Below are 17377 nucleotides of genomic sequence, written 5' to 3' on the forward strand. Positions count from 1 at the left end.
TTGCAAAATTTTGAAGGATACTAGATTCAATAGAGTTTAAAATCTGAGTGAACGTAAAGGAATAGAGAGTGGAGCATAAACTCGGGTTGCAGCCTGTACTGTCATTGGAGACCCAGATAAAATGCTTTGGTTTTCTGACTCTGAATTGATGCTGGGGAGCTAGCTGTCTATATTGTTGCCAATTGCTTAAGAAAACTGCTACTTGGATTTTAAAGCACTGTTTTTATCTAAAGGGAAGATGAATGTGAGTGTGTTTAAGGCAAGGTTTCCCAAACTGTGAGGTGTACCTCCCCTGGGAAGGTGCACACAATGTTCAGAGGTGTGATGAACTTCTAGTTGTATATTGTTACAATAAATCCACCTTTCCCAAAGTTTCATTGTATTGTGTTCATTTGTGTTCATTTTGGTGTTTGGATTTTTAGGGAAAGTGTAAGATTACACTAAAGGAAGGATTTAGGAACTCCTGGTTTAGGGTCTTACAGTATATTTGCTAAGAATATGGTAATAGAAAAGAATGCTGTTGAAAGCAAGCAAATAATGAAAGCAAGTGACCAAAAAAGAGGCAGAAGAAAGAGTGATGCGATCACCCAGGGAGTCCAGAATAACAAGTTCTATAAGTATGGTTTAAATAAGTATGGTTTACAGTATTTTGTCAACTAGCATTGTGGGCTATTGAATTACATACCTTATTGTAACAAATGTTAAGATAAGATTTTAACCGTGTTCACCAAACTATGGTATATTGCAACACACTCCCTTCTCATCTCTTTTTCTCCCATGTTCTTAGGAGGAGAAGCAAGGTAAAATTATACTTCTGCTTTTCTAGAAGGACATGCAATTGTTAAATATGGTTTGTTTTAAACATAACTTTTTCAAATCTTGGATTCCTAAATTGGCTCTTTTAAATTGAATATAGGTCATGTTGATTATAGTTCTTGATTCAAATGGCACAAGAAATTATGGTTAATGGAATGCAAAAAACCCCTCCAATTATATTGGCTGCACAGGAGAAGAGGAAATTCTTGCTTGACTTGTAAATAAAGTCAATATATGGAAAGTATGAGTAGAAAAGAGATGATTCTGGAGATCAGATTTTGTAGCAGACCATGAGGAAAAAGAAAGTCTGCTCCTGGTCTAGATTTTAGTGAAATACTTCAAGAATGTCTGTTAAATTAATAATAATAATTACTTATCAAAACAGCTCATGGCATATGGTGGGAAATTGAAATATTCGGTAGCTTTTTATGCTCTGGATGGTCTTGGAACTGCAAATCTTGAACCACAAGTCCTGATGAAGGGAGGTCGCCTTAGAAAACAGGTCATTTATGTGGATGTTCCTGCTCCAGACAATGGACTAAGGCGAGATGAAGAGATACTAATGATGGAGGTGAGACTAAAATTTTGGTTGTATATGTAGCAACTTGTCTAGAGTCTTTGCCCACAGTTGGATAGAGACTTAATGTTTGCTCTTTACTTTTTTCTGTGAAAATTGAAAAATCATGAAAGTTTCCCTTAAGGTTAACATGCTTCTATGTTGTATGACATCATTATGTGTCATATTAAAATGTCCTATGTCCCAGAAAAATGTCCTTGTTCTCTTTCAAATGTTTGCTTGGAATCATGTAGAAACTGTGAATGTAACCCACTTTGGGGATCTAGTATTTGACCCAAGATTACAGTACTGTGCAAAAGTTTTAGGCAGGTATGGAAAAATGCTGTAAACTAAGAATGCTTTCAAAAATATATATTGTAATTGTTTATGTTTATCAATTTACAAAATGCAATCAATATTTGGTGTGACCCTTTGCCTTCAAAACAGCATCAATTCTTCTAGGTGCACTTGCACACAGTTTTTGAAGGAACTCAGCAGGTAGGTTGTTCCAAACATCTTGGAGAACTAACCACAGATCTCCTGTGGATGTAGGCTGCCTCAAATCCTTCTGTCTCTTCATGTAATCCCAGACAGACTCGATGATGTTGAGATCAGGGCTCTGTGGGGGCCAAACCATCACTTCCAGGGCTCCTTGTTTTTCTTTATGCTGAAGATGGTTCTTAATGACATTGGCTGTATGTTTGGGGTCATTATCCTGCTGCAGAATAAATTGGGGGTCAATCACACACCTCCCTGATGGTATGGCATGATGGATAAGTATCTGCCTGTATTTCTCAGCATTGAAGACACCAATGATCCTGACCAAATCTCCAACTCCATTTGCAGAAATGCAGCCCCAAACTTGCAAGAAACCTCCATCATGCTTCACTGTTGCCTGCAGACACTCATTCTTATACCGCTCTCCAGCCCTTCGGCGAACAAACTGCTTCCTGCTACAGCCAAATATTTCAAATTTTGACACATTAGCCCAGAGTACCTGCTGCCATTTTTCTGCACCCCAGTTCCTATGTTTTTGTGCATAGTTGAGTCGCTTCGCCTTGTTTCCACATTGTAGGTATGGCTTTTTGGCCACAATTCTTTCATGAAGACCACTTCTGGCTAGACTTCTCCAGACAGTAGATGGGTGTACCTGGGTCCCCTGGTTTTCGCCAGTTCTGTGCTGATGGCACTGCTGAACATCTTCCGATGTTGAAGGGAAGTAAGCTTGATGTGTCTTTCATCTGCTGCATTAAGTTTCCTTGGCCAACCACTGCATCTACGGTCCTCAGTGTTGCCCATTTCTTTGTGCTTCTTCAAAAGAGCTTGAACAGCACATCTTGAAACCCCAGTCTGCTTTGAAATTTTTGCCTGATGCAAAAATGCAAATCTTGTGTCTTGTTGCTGTGCTCAGTCTTGCCATGGTGTATGACCAGTGACATGAAACTATCTTCCATAACCTCACCTTAGTAGCAGAGTTTGGCTGTTCCTCACCCAGTTTTAAGCCTCCTACACAGCTGTTTCTGTTTCAGTTAATGACTGTGTTTCAACCAACATATGAAATTGATGATCATTAGCACCTGCTTGGTATAGTTGGTTAATAATACACCTGACTCTAATCCTACAAGATCCCTGACTTTGTGCAAGTGTACAAAGCGTGCAAGTGTAAGAATTGATGCTGGTTGGAAGCCAAAGGGTGGTCACACCAAATATTGATTTGATTTGGGTTTTTCTTCTGTTCACTCACTTTACATTTTGTAAATTAATAAACATAAAGAACTACAATATATATTTTTGAAAGCATTCTTACTTTACAGCATTTTTTCACACCTGCCTAAAACTTTTGCACACTACTATATATACTGTAATCATTCTGGGATTGTTTTTAATAATGAATGTGTATATATGTACATAAACTATCACAGAACCAAAAGTGGAATACAAATATCAGAGTTGTTATAGAAATTCTTGCACAAACACTACTGAAAGACTTATTGCAGAGCATTTGCAGAGTATCAGAATAAAAAGTGCATGGTTTTTAATATGTAAACTTTGGATCTTGAAGAGAGCAAAGGTGTTGTCACAATCATTGCATAAGCAATAGTACTTCTTTGGATTTGGGATCTATCAAATAATATACTTATGCTGGACAGTATCTACCACCCTTTGAACAGGAGCGATCTTCTTGCATCAGCATGACTCCTTAGAACCTTGTCATGATACATCCGTCTCTGAAAATAACTTTCAACATCTTTCAAACTTAGCACAATAGTTTAGAAAATGCATAACTTACAATAAGTTTGTTTCTCAAGGTTATTAATTTTACTCCACCAGGCTCATAAAGCCAGTGAAGACTTAATTAGGGAAGCATCATGGCTAGTTCTTATGATCAGCTTTATTAAATGCAGAGACACTTTATCTTTTATTTATATTTGATAATTAATTTTGCAGCTAAATTCACATAAAGGAAGGTTGTTGAGGGCAATACTGGTAGTCCTTGTTTAGTGACCATTCACAGTTACCACAGTGATGAAAAAGTAACTTTATGACCAATCCTTGCATTTATGACCTTTACAGGTCTGTAAAGCAAAGAAAGCTGAAATAAGATTGTAAGCACATTCACGGTTTCACATAGTGACCACTTAATGACCAAGTTGCCAGTCCCAATTGTGTTCACTAAATGAAGACTACCTGAAAATAAAAAATTGAAAGTAATCCCATTAAACAGGTATGTACTATTGATAGTCTGAAATTAATTTATGTTTATATTTTTCTTGCCTTTAATAGAGTACCTGGAAATATTTCAATGCTGTTTCAGATGAATCTGTCTCACATTCTGACTTCATGTCAGTTTTGAGCCATGTTGAATATATTCTTATCAAGGCTTCATATGGTCAAGGATTGCAGCAAAGCAGGTAAAGTGGTATTGTGGTAAAGCTTTGATATACATAAATATAAATATGATATAAAGTGATAAGAAGTTATACTGTGCTGTTTTTGATAGTTATGTTTGTAAAACGTTTCTGAAAATCAGAGAGTTGTTCAGAACAGACTCTCAATGGAGCATGACGAATTGAAGTTTAAAGCGCAGATTCAGGTAGCCCCATGTGAGGCTAGGCCTTTATTAACTTTTATTACCTGTTTGTAGCTTAGAAATCTAAATCGTGTATTTTGGAATTTAGTTCTGCATTTTAGTTTTGTAACCCATAGCTCTAACTAAAATATTTGCAGAAGCCAACCCAGTTGATAGGAAATAATAAGTAAGCAATTTTCATCTCTTGTGTGATAAACAAAGATTGCTACAGCTTGACTTTGTTTTTATGAAATACCTTTTAGAATCTCAAATGTCTCTATGGAAATTGCAGTGAAATCTGATCATGTGCCCTTGGTCAAGGAACGAGCTCACCACATTGAAAAATGCCTGTGCCCTGTAGGTTATGCAGGACTCTCATGTCAGGTATGCTATTTCTTAGTGAAAAAATATTTAGAATGGCATCTTGCAATATCTTAAATGCCTTCTTTAAAAATAAGCTAATTAAATCATTTTAATAAAACTCTTGTTTTATATATAGGATTGTGCACCAGGATACTATAGGGAGAAGCATGGAAACGCAAACCTAAAAGTGTTCCCCTCACTAGTTTCATCATGTACACCATGCCAGTGCAACAACCACAGCAGTGCTTGTGATCTAGAAACAGGGAAGTGTTTGGTATGTAAACTCCTACAGATAGGCTCTTTCTGTATCAAAATTCAATAATTCAAGATAAACAAGGCCTCTGAAAAATGAGACGATCAAAATAGTATAAGATTACAAAATTAGAAATGCAAATGTATGGTTCCCCTTTAAGTACAGCCTAAGTCAAAATGGTATATAACTAATAATAATGCATCTATGCTGCAAACTTTGTCACATTACTGTGGAGTGATTCTGTTGTAAGAATATTTTTAAAGCATTTTATCCTGTTCACAAAAACCTTTATAAAGCTAGTTAAAACAAACAATACAGACTATATCTAAGGGGTTATTCTCTGAAAGAAACCACATACAAAGAAAAAGGGATTGAAACAAATGAAACGAAGGCATACAATGGTGTTAGAGTCAACAGAGAAACTTCACTACGCTCTGAATTCAGAATAACTTTTTCTAGAAAATGTGCTAGCATAGGTTAGCATGGTAGCCCTAACCACCTAAAATTTTATAGTTGGAATTAGCAAGAATTAATCACTGATAGAGATCACTCAGATGGCTTGAAGACACTGGGGCAATCGTCAGGGAATGTTAAAATAAGAAACAGAGCTAACTACTCTCACTCCAAGGATTACCCATGTTGAAGCAGCAAGAATTTTCTGTATTTTTACTCCATTGCTTTTCTATAAATACCAGCCTTTTTCATAATTAAAGGAATGAAGACATTACCAGACATTCCCATCTCTTGACATTTTAGATGGTTAGTAAGAGCATGTGTATTCATGAACTGGAAAGGATTTTTTTTATTATTTTTTTTTATTTTTTACATTCCTGAATTATTGTTTTCTAGGACTGCAGAGATAATACAATTGGTGACCATTGCAATATTTGTGCCACTGGTTATTATGGGAAAGTGATTGGATCCATCAATGATTGTTCACTATGTGCATGTCCAAGAATGAGCCCTGAAAGGTAGCTAAATATTAATCTGGCTGTCTTAATTATTATTATGTTTAGCATAGTATTACATCAATAATATAGGCTGTTGCCAGGTATATTTCTAGGCAGTTCTACCCTTCTTTTTAAAATTCTTGACCAAAATGGGCTTTGTAATTCAGTTTAGTCAGATAATTCAATAGACATTATGGTAGATGGTGTAATGGTTGATCCAATGGTCATATCAGCCTTTTCACAGTGACTAAATGTAGCTTTTTATGTTCCCTGGCAAATATGAGAATTACAGTTTAACACTTTGGGAAAGTTATCAGGCAAGGTTACACTAAGGCTGTACAAAGGAACAGAATTGTATTTATACATTAATATATCTAAGCAGCAAACTTATTTACCTGGGAATAAGTCTTATTGAAACCAATGAGACTTTTCTGAATAGTATGTATAATATTGAACACTTAGTAGAATTGAATAGTAAATATTTTCTGGAGCTGTAGCTCTTTAGGCATCAAAAGAAACATAACTGAATATGGTTGCACAAGGTGTTGGGATGATAATGGGGGGGTTCAGGTTCAGGTCCACCCTCATCTGTGGGAGCTCATTGGGTCACTTTGGGTCAATCACCCTCTGTCAGTCCAATTTATCTCACAGGGTGTTTGTGGGGGAAAATGGGGAGATCAAGTGCTCTGTGCATTGCCTTAAGCTCTTGAACAAAACAATATAAATCTAATAAATAAAATTATATACCAGTTGGGATGAATATGTTTTCTCTAAACCTTCTAATTTGATTTTCTTCTTCAAGCTTTAGTCCAACATGTGTTACAAAAGGTATAAATGATTTCCACTGCAATGCTTGTGTCACTGGATATGAAGGGCAGTATTGTGAAAGGTGAGGTATTCAGCTCATTACAACTTTTGCAACAAATGTGCCTATATTATGAAGAGTTTACATAGCTTAATTTTAATTGGTTCAGATAACATTTGTATATGGCAAAAGGGATGCAGATATCCAAATCTAAACATATTAGAAATGTAGTAGACAACAAGTTGCTTTATTGTTTCACTATAGAATTAAAGTATTATCATAAACACTTACTGTAGTGACTAAGATATTAAACCTGATTTTTGATATTGTATTTATTGGGCTTTTCTAAGTGTTAAAATGTGCTGTCATTAGGTCCAAAACTATGCCTTTGCTTTTTTATACATTACACTGGTCCAATCCTAGTATGAACTCTTTCAATAGGACAATGATGCTATCAAAATATCAAAGTATTATCCCTGGAATTTCTCAGAATTAATTTCTAGTGTTTACAGTATAGACCACATTCCTTTCCATATAGGGAATATATTGTATGTTTAAATCTTAGGCTGCTGTGAGGTTTGTGGCATGTTAGAATAAAAGACTGAAGATCATGAAAGAATAGAGAGGACATTGTGCCTTTATGATAGGATTTCAAGGTGTCCTTTTTACAAGACTAGACATTCAAGAAAGGTTAACTTGTCTTGATTCTTTCTAGATGTTCTCCAGGTTACTATGGAGATCCTAAAGTACCAGGTGGCAAATGTCAGCAATGTCAGTGCAACCCAAATGGTTCTCTCCATTACCACTGTGATCATATCTCTGGGCAGTGTGTTTGTAAGCAAGGAGTAACAGGACAGTTGTGTGATAAATGTGAATCAAGGCACATTCTTGTGGAAAATGAATGTATTTGTAAGTGCTTTATCTTTCTTTTTTCTTTTGCTTTTTAAGTCTAAGTTTGCATGGGACTGGAATTGGGAAGTGCTGTTTAATATTCATCCATTCTGTAAGATATTGCAACATTAAACATGCTTTCTCAGAAAGTAACGTTCTTAAAAATGCTGTCTATATTTTGTATAGGACCAGCTAAACAGGTGAAGCTGTTGAATATCTGTGCATGTACGTTATAGGGAGAAGAAAGGAGGCAGCTGCAGAAGGAAATGCACAGAGACATTTAGAGAAGGAATACAATGGAATATATGCAAAAATATCCACTAGAATGTATTCATTTGGATTTTGTACATGGTTTTGACACAATTCTTCACCTAAAATTTATGAACAAAATCTGGGGGATAAGAGCTCTGTTTTCAGATCAGTAAAGTAAGGCTGAGGAATAAAAAGCAGAGTGGAAGAATGAATGTAAATTCTCTCATTCTCTCATGGGAGAGTTACCTAAGATTCTCTGTTGGAACTGGTGGTTTTCAACATGTGCATAAATAATCTGGAGTTATTATTTAGTACGATTAGAAGAAAAGTGGCAATGAAGAGCTCCAAAAATGTTTCCCAAACTGAAGAAATGTGTATCAAAATTGTAAATGCTGTATAGTGTACATGAATTAAATATTGCAGAGAAAAATTTATAACCATGTATATGTTGATAGTCTAACCAAGAAGGGGATCTTGAAATTGTGTGGGTTTTTCCCCTTATTTTTTGGTGCCCAAGCATGAGATTCTAAAAGGATATCACAAAAGTTGCCACCCTTGCATTAGACAATGAAATAATCCATTTGGGAGGTACAATCTTGAGTGTTGCCTCTCTTTTTGTTTTTGGAATTTCTTCACTTTCTCTTTTTTTAGCTCATGAGTATACAAAATTTAATGTATTTATCAATACAAATATATGTATTAAGCTGAAAATAATATCTAGAAATTGTTTCTTCAGCTTGTGATGATGACTGCACAGGGCTGTTGTTGAATTATTTGGATAATTTTGACAAAGCCATGCTTTTGGTAAACTTCACTGGTGCTGTCCTGGCACCTTATGGAACACTTTCAGACTTGGAAAATGCCACAAAACATTTAAAGGTATGTAAGCTGTTGTTTATTGCGGTTTATATTACTGTGTGGGTAACTGAAGATTAGTAATTTGATTACCATTGGCCTATTTTAAGTTTGGTTTGATCTGGTCCTATGCCTTCTATGACAAAACATTGTTTCTAGTCATGAAGAGTTCTGAGGAATCAGCTCTTCTGAACTTCCCAGCTACTAAGCCATGTTTCTGCAGCTGGGCTAAAGGGCTTCCCTGATTCTGTGAGCTATTATGGTTGAGGAACAGCTTTCTCTCTGACTGTAAATCTCATTCAAAGAGTCCTACATGAGTGCATGAAAATAAAACTAAGTGTTATCTCATGGAAAGGAAGCTGTGCATTTCACATGCTGAACTCCTAATGTTCAATTATGATGATAGTAATAATAATAATTCATAATGCTCCTGATGTTCCATCATAGTTGTTTATTATTACTTATCTAATTTATTATCTAATCATCTTTATAAATTGTCTTCAAAGTAATTTAAAATAAAACTAGGGGGTGTCTGATCTATATCTAGTTAGCTATGCAGCTCTCCAGTGTGGAAGGGCAAAATGTGAATTGGAGCATTTGTGTTATGCACCAGTGTCCTTTCCTTCACAGCTGATGTTTTGTTTTAAGGTTTTCCTGACAGGTGCTATGTGTGTGCCCATGTGTGCTCTGAATCACATTTTGACCTTCAAATCTGGATCACTGCACAGCGCTAGTAAACATACATTAAAATAGTTATTACAGATTCAATTTCTCTACGATTCAGCAATTGAAGCTGTAACTTAGTATCGTTTAGAATGTCTCACTAACATCTTGACTAATTACAATCTCACATGTTGATGAATTTGTTTTTCAATTACAGATTATATACAGAAATAAAATTATATATATTTTATTTCATTTCTATATTTGCCAACAAATTGCCTAGTTATTAAATAGACATTCTGAGGTGTGCTAGGAATTTTATTGGTGAAAAGGACTGTTAAAGCACTAAGTGGGAATCACTGCATGCTAAAAAGTCCAGGTTAAAGTTCTTGTTTCCAATCCTAAATCTATTCACAAACATATTTTATTTCTAGCAATCTTTGGTGGCTGAAGAAAGTCCAAACTCTTTAATGAAATTTATGAATGGCAATTTTGAAACACTATCAAATGCTTCAGATCAGTTCCACAGACAGGTAGGGATTTTGTTTCTTTATTTCAAATCTAAACTTACCTATTAGAAAACAGACCTGCAAGAAGGAGATTTTCCACAACATTGAATTGAACCAGGTAATTATAAAATGTTTAGTTCTGTATTTACTGGGGGAAAATCTGTTTCATGCTGAATAAAGAAATAGAAAATTGCCATATTTATTGAAAAGATTATTTAAGGCAGGAAAGATTATTAAGTTAGATTCTTTATTTTTGGCCACCTTGGGGAGACAACTCAGTTGAAACCAATCCTGGATATTTTTCTGCCCTACAACTGTGTGTATATGCATAAGTGAGAGAGAGTGAGGTGGGGAGGGATGACAAATTGTGTGTCTATGTGTAGATCACACTCCAAAACAGGGTAAAACCAAGAGAAAAAAATCAACTAATATTAATTAATATATTGATTAAAATTAATTACTTGTAAAATAAGACATCCCACTTGTAGAATTAATTGTTCCCTCATATCTCTCAATACATATACAACATTCTCACATACATCCCACTGCAACAGAAATAACAAAATTAGATTGAAATAAGGCATGGGGAAGAAAAAAAGAGAAAGAGGTTGAAAACCCCAGGAGAGGGATTTGTACCTGGGCCTGATCACTTTTACTTTGTAGCAAGTTCCACTGAGTTCAGTAGTTCTTATTCCCAAGTAAGTATGTACTGGTTGCTGTATATTTTCATGTAGTAGCAGGAAGAAATTTAAGAGGACTGACAAAAGAGTCATATTTTTCCTGGTCTGTAAAAAGAATCAGGATCAGTTAAGCTGCAAAGTTAATGAAAAGGACATCCATGCATGCTCACTCTGGAATAAATGCTATTGAGTTCAATGCCTTGGCTCAAATATGCTGCATTCATAGTGGCTCTTTGGTCTTTCATGCAATCCTGGTCTCTACCCCACTTGTGGTCTTCTTACCCATCTTCTGGTGAGTGGTAGTTTCTCCCTTCTTCCAACCATTTGCTTTCATTAGTTGCAGCAAAAACTACCATCTCTCCCTTTCAGCAGTGACCAGCTCTATTAACCTTTTCCCAGGGAATGTAAGATGACCTCTTCCCCTCAGAATCAAATGCAAGTATTTACCTTTCCTGGTAAATGCAGTTACTTTTCCACTACAAAATTTTTCTTGCATAGATGTTACCTTTATTACTGATATGTTCTTTAAAACTGGACTAAGTATTTGAAACATGTTATTCTTCCTATAGCATTTATTTGATAGGAATAATAAATATAAAGTGCTAACTTTACAAAATAAAAGGTTAATTTTGCATATAAATGAATGAGAATTGTAAATGTGTTCCTCATTCTTTGATGCAGTAATTAAGAGCCACTATTTCAATAGCATAAAAAGATATATTTGTTTTTGTACTAGTTAACTAGAATAATAGAAAAAGGAGAAAATCTCAGCAATGCTACAGAAGGTACCTTGAACAAGATTAAAGAATTGTCTAAATTTATCAACACATTACAGACAACTGTTAAAGGTAAGGTGCTGATTGGTTTGAGTTGATTATAGTTCTGGAGTAGGAATATGATTTATCTGTCAGAGATATTCATGAAGAAAAATCTATTGTTTCTTCATTTGTATAAAGTGATTTTTAAAATCCTCTTTTCTTCCTAAATTATGTTTTCCTTCTCCACCTAGTGCTTGTGGAAATGGCCGCCACTCTTAACACAACAGTGGGTAGTGATTTCCCACAATCAAATAGAACACTTCAGAAATTGCAAGATGAAATTTCTTTGATGTTGGACATAATGCATGAAAGATATTTCCAGCAGCTTCATCAAAATAGTATACATGAATTAAAGTAAGACTCCTTGGTTTGCTGCAATACTCATGTTAATATTTAAGAAAATTAAAGAAAAATATATCTAACCTTTTATGATAAGAGTACATAGCTAAATCTAGGCTTTAAAATACTTAATATATTAATCAAACAAAGTTTAATGTCATAAAACAACAGGGGATTTTGGCCAAAATTAGAATACTTAAACTTTGTTAAAGGTGTTCCATGATTCATTGATTTTCATATGCATTTTAAATTCAGCTCTAATTTCCTGTTCCAGGAATTACAAAATCTATTATACATAACTCATAGCTCCTGCAGATAAATTGTTTCAAGCTGTTTTTAGAGTAAATTAAATTAGAATTTGTGATGGAATGGAATTATGAAGGCCAGGCTCAGGGAGAAAAACATTTTCTTAGCTCCCCAGAAGAGCGTGGAAGGAACAAGAGGATGAGACTGGCACCTCCCTGAGGAATTCACACTGTTGTGGCTGGCTGACTTTGGGAGCTGGGGTTTCAGTCTGGGAAGATTCTTGCTAGAGGTCGTAGCTAATAAACATAACTCGACTGAATTTGCATTGTCTCTTGGAGTTCCTTGGGCTAGGCCTGACATCAATCTTCCCAGACTGAAACCCCAGCTCCCAAAGTCAGCCAGCCACAACAGTGTGAATTCCTCAGGGAGGTGCCAGTCTCATCCTCTTGTTCCTCCCACGCTCTTCTGGGGAGCTAAGAAAATGTTTATCTCCCTGAGCCTGGCCTTCATAATTCCATTCCATCACAGAAATTGAGTGTGTTATAAGCTGAGACTAAAATTTCTATTATGTGGCATATATATCAAAGATGGATATATAACTAAGGACCACAAACAAGATTTTGCTTGTGATAAAATTCAACACTGTGTTTTAATGTAGTTTTGTATGGGTCTAGACAACACATCAAAATGGGAATTTGTAAAAAAGGAAAATAATTGAACCTGATTTAATTTATAGAATAAATTTGTAAAATAGATTTGAAAGGATTCAGAAACATTCTTCAAGTTGTAGCGAAGAAGTTGCCATCCAAGAAAAAGTCTCTTGATTTTCATCAAGAGTTCTGATACTTTTCCAGATTTTGATTTTCCTGCTCTTGAGATCATGGCAAGAATAAATATTGAGTGTGTTCATCACTTTATGCAAAAAAGATAAGTTTAATGATCTGGGATATGAATGCACAGAATGCTAGTGTTTATAGTCTCTTCACTTCTGCTTCTTTATTTCCTTTGTTTAAATATTAAATTATTTTGAGAATAAATTCTTGTGATATTCAAGTGTATCCAAATAAGCCAAGATTACATGCAACTTTGGACTTTATATCATAAGCAGCATCCTGTAATCCTTGGATGATGATTTTATGGAGCGATAGATAGGTAAAAACAATATAAGTAGACAACAATGCCAAATTTCCCATTGGCCACATCAGACAGACCTTAACTTTGTGTAGGATGGCTTTTATTTTCAGGAGGATTTATATAACTTTATATATGTGTTCTATATTTATTAGAGATGCAGAAAAATTGCTGGCACGAATCCAGAGAGAATATTGGATACCACAGCAAGAAATTAAGGGCTTTCAAAAAGCAATGAAACATGCCTTATCTGACCATAGCACCAAACATCAAGAAGCCCAGGATGTTGTGAACATAGCAAACAGTAATACCAAAGAGGCTAGACGTCTGTTTGTTCTTATTAATAACAACCTCAAGGAGTTCAGTGTAAGAAGACTCACAGCATATGTCATGTGATTTTATGGTAGATTTGTCTGAGTGTTTAAAACAGTCTTTAAAGAAAAAAAATGAGGATTAATATTAGCATTAGGCAAAGTATATTACTCTTAACATTTGTATCCCTTTAAGCATAAAGTGATTTTATGTAAGATATACTTATTCTGTAATAGCTGATATAAATTATTAATTATACCCAATGTTGTAATGATACCACAGCATAAAAAGCTGAATGTTAAAGAAGATGAGGAGCTCTCTGTTATGCTGATAAAAGAAGGAAAAATTCAAATGACTGCTACTGCTGCCTTTGCAAGAGATATATTTAATTCTACATCTGTAAGTCACTGAACATTCATAACCCTAACTTATATATAGTTAATTAGCCATAATATGATATTAACTGATTTTGACTGTTTAGAGTCTAGAAATCCAGCAGGATGAACTGATCTTATGGAGTAGTAAATTAAGACAACACGTGGATGACCTGGTCATGCAGATGTCTACTCGAGGAGCTCTTGAACTTGTCTATAAGACAGAAGATCATGCTGCTGAGTTAGAAAGAGTTATTCATGCATTAGACAGGTGAGAGTATCATGAATAGGTTAATGTATAATTAACTTATGGATATCGATAAGGTGATGCCTTACTGAAATAGATAGCAGACAGTATGAAATGCCTAAAATGTCTGCCTGCTAGAAATGGCTTTCTGTCTCAGAACTTGTTAGACACAAAACCTTACATAGAAAATATAAGGCTTCCAGTCTAAAGTGTAGAATTCATACCCTACATTCAAACCAGAAATCAATTGTGAATTCTGCAAACTTAGGATTTTAAGGACATGACATACTTAATTGCTACATGTGGGGCAAGGATTACTGGAGCTGAAATGCATAAGTTTCTTCCTCTATAATGTAAGTAAAATGATTGAGGAAAACAAGGTTTCAGGTGTAACAGGAGACTGGAATTAATGACTGCATCAGGAATGAAAGGCAATGTATTGTTCAATGTTCAACTATTATTCTATGTTTTTTTAACATAATGAAAATGCTATTTTTGTTTCAAGTGCAACTGTGATCCAAATAGAAAGCTTAAAACTATTTCTAGGTTGTAGTAGAATCTGATAAATATTCTAATAGGTTTAAATTCTATGCAAAAAGGATAATTTTCATCTTCTATTGCAGGGACCTCTTGAATGTTAGAAATGTGACTATGAATGTGACGTATTCTGTCCATGTGTACTCTACCATCAAAAATCTAGTTGAAAGTGCAGAGAACCTGGCAAGTGATGTCAGCAAGATTATACATGAACCAGTACATGGGGTAAGTGCATAAGATGTCTGTGTAATATTAATACATTTTTACATTCTGCACTGTAGATATTCATGATTCAAAAGTTAAGTGGTATAGATGTTTTGGAACATCTGGGAATGAGAGCATATCATTTCTTTAAAGGAGCTACATCTTTTTCAGATTTCTGAGTAAATCTGAAAAAAAAAGTATGGAATTGCCTCATTAAAACACCCATGTTTCTAATGCAACTCTTTAAAGCATCTTTCTCTGAGTATGTATAGCCCTGTACACCACAATGACAGTAAAAAAAAAAATCCTATGCATGAATTTCTGTTTCCTTTGTCAAAATAATATGAAAGGCGTTGGAATGTTCTAACTACAATATCCAGGTTTTCTTTCTAATTATGAAATTATATAAACTTTAGAAAAAAGGATTTTATGGTTTGCCTTTAATTCAGGCAATCCTTTGAATAAGCACCACTGCATACAATGGAGTAGCTTTTGACTTGTTCTTAGATTTAGCAATCATATTTTTCTTTGTTGAAAGCTCTGATATTGGAATCTATAGAAACTCAATATCTTTCTGGGCTTCTGAAAGCAGAATGAAAGCAAGGAATGAGAAATATCTCCTTACTTGTCCAAGCTTTCCATCCCACTGAAAAGAATTGGAAGGCTTAACTTTTTTTCAATTTTGGGCAGACATAAAATGGCTTGGAGAGCCTGCTGTGGCCCTAATTTTTGGATCCAGCAGAACCCTGGATTTTGTGATGTGCCACCTGGTCAACCCTGGGCATGGTCCTTTTTTTTCCAACTCTGTGTTTGTGTGTGTATGGGTTAAGGGATGAGAGCCTTCTCTCTAAGGGCAAAGTTCTCAGAAATCCAAATAATGATACACATTGTAAGCATTTGGTGCAGCCCCATGATCCCTGGGAACAAGTCCAAGCCACAGCAGCTAACAGTTATGGCATGTGTTGATGAAAGTCAACTACATCTGTACAAGGCCATTTTAGCAAAAATGTTTTATGGAAATATTCATGACCTTCACAACACCCTATTTCTAATGTAGTTGGTTCATATGAATGTGAAGATGTGTTTCTGGTTTGTTGTTTTTATGTCTCATACTAATAAATTCTTTGTATATTTAGTCATAGGACTAAGATTTTAAGCTTTAGCTAAAATGATATAAAACTATAGGAATGGGTTTCTTAACTTATAGCCATATAACACATAACTGTGTTGTCCAAAAATTATCTCATGCCAGAAACATGTATTTTTAATTCTGTTCTTTCCCACAAATAATGTTTTCTTGTTGTGTGATTGTTTTAAGCAAAAAGGGCCCTTTAATACTACTGGAGAAAATGTTCTTCAGCTTAGCTCCACAGTCTTAACTGATGCAAAACATCTTCAAAAGAAGTATGATGGTAAGCCTCATAACATATAGGTTGGAATATTAATTTGAAATTCTGCTCAGTAATGAAGCTTACTAGGGGATGTTGGACCTTTTATCATTAAAAACACCCCTACCTCATCACAGGACTGTTGCACTAATGAAATTAAGGAGTTTACTCCACCTGAGATCTTTGTAGAAAGTGAGGGATGGAAATGTTGCTTGCTGTATATTAGCATGGGGAATTTTGTAATAAGGAGCCTATAAACCTGGACTGCTTACAAATTATCCTTCTGGAAGCAATAAAACAACCACCTATTTGGTGTAGGCTGCAATTATGTTTTAGTACATTTTTTATGTGTGTTCCCTTGCAACATTTGGCTTTGCTCATTAGTTTAAGCTATATAGAGATCTGCTGAATTGGCATCTTTTTAGCATATAGAGTACAGATTATATAGGTACAATTTAGTGCTTTTTGGTTTCTTTCAGAAAGTAATCTACTGCCTCAGATTTATAAATATTTTCCTCTGTAGGACTCAGGTCAGGGTTAAATGAAATTAACATAAAAGTGGAAAGACTTAAAGTGAAAGCCAGTGGAATTGCTAAGAGGTTTAATGACTCCCTACTTCATCTGACTGCATTGCCAAGAGGTAAGGGGAGTTCATCTTGATATCATTGTCCTTCATTATATAAGGCAGATCTATTTAACTTCATCACCACAGGAAAATCTAGTCTTTTTTATTTCTGATTATATTGAAAGGTAGTGTGCATGTAAGAGAACTATATGTTGCTATATGTTTTCACCATGTTCTCATGCCTTTAAAATACAAAAGAAACAGAATTGCTGTGCATCATGCTAAGCAAAGATTTATTGCCTGGATTTCTGCCTATTAAAGCTCTGAAATATAAAGCAAGACACATTTGGCCGTGCTGAAATAGGATTGCATATCTGAATTTATTTTATTGGTTTTTTCTAGAGGCCAATAACCATGATTTAGCATGTATAAGTAAGTTGCAGCAAACTTTGGAGTAGTTTTTTATATTAACAATCTGATTAAATGTTAGAATTTATTCATTTTCTTTTACATGACACTACTATATTTTGAAGAGATATCACCTAGCTATTAT

The 17377-nt window shown here is 34.9% G+C and overlaps 1 protein-coding gene across 1 annotated transcript in view; it reads left to right on the top strand.

Annotated features, from left to right (window-relative positions):
• Positions 1-17377, top strand: part of LAMA1 (laminin subunit alpha 1) — a 110425-nt gene that overhangs the window by 61740 nt on the left and 31308 nt on the right. Inside the window, exons 26-42 of the mRNA XM_025164264.2 lie at positions 1202-1387; positions 4157-4284; positions 4706-4826; positions 4942-5079; positions 5908-6029; positions 6811-6897; positions 7529-7722; positions 8693-8835; positions 9909-10007; positions 11400-11511; positions 11673-11835; positions 13353-13563; positions 13792-13908; positions 13991-14154; positions 14754-14892; positions 16190-16283; positions 16783-16899. Coding sequence (XP_025020032.2) covers positions 1202-1387; positions 4157-4284; positions 4706-4826; positions 4942-5079; positions 5908-6029; positions 6811-6897; positions 7529-7722; positions 8693-8835; positions 9909-10007; positions 11400-11511; positions 11673-11835; positions 13353-13563; positions 13792-13908; positions 13991-14154; positions 14754-14892; positions 16190-16283; positions 16783-16899 — 2335 coding nt within the window. The remainder of the gene's footprint in view (positions 1-1201; positions 1388-4156; positions 4285-4705; positions 4827-4941; positions 5080-5907; positions 6030-6810; positions 6898-7528; positions 7723-8692; positions 8836-9908; positions 10008-11399; positions 11512-11672; positions 11836-13352; positions 13564-13791; positions 13909-13990; positions 14155-14753; positions 14893-16189; positions 16284-16782; positions 16900-17377) is intronic.

This window comes from Python bivittatus, unplaced genomic scaffold, assembly GCF_059951505.1.
Source record: "Python bivittatus isolate LINGU-HERP-01145 unplaced genomic scaffold, Pbiv_v1 ctg000840_np1212, whole genome shotgun sequence".
Taxonomy (NCBI): Eukaryota; Metazoa; Chordata; class Lepidosauria; order Squamata; family Pythonidae; genus Python; species Python bivittatus.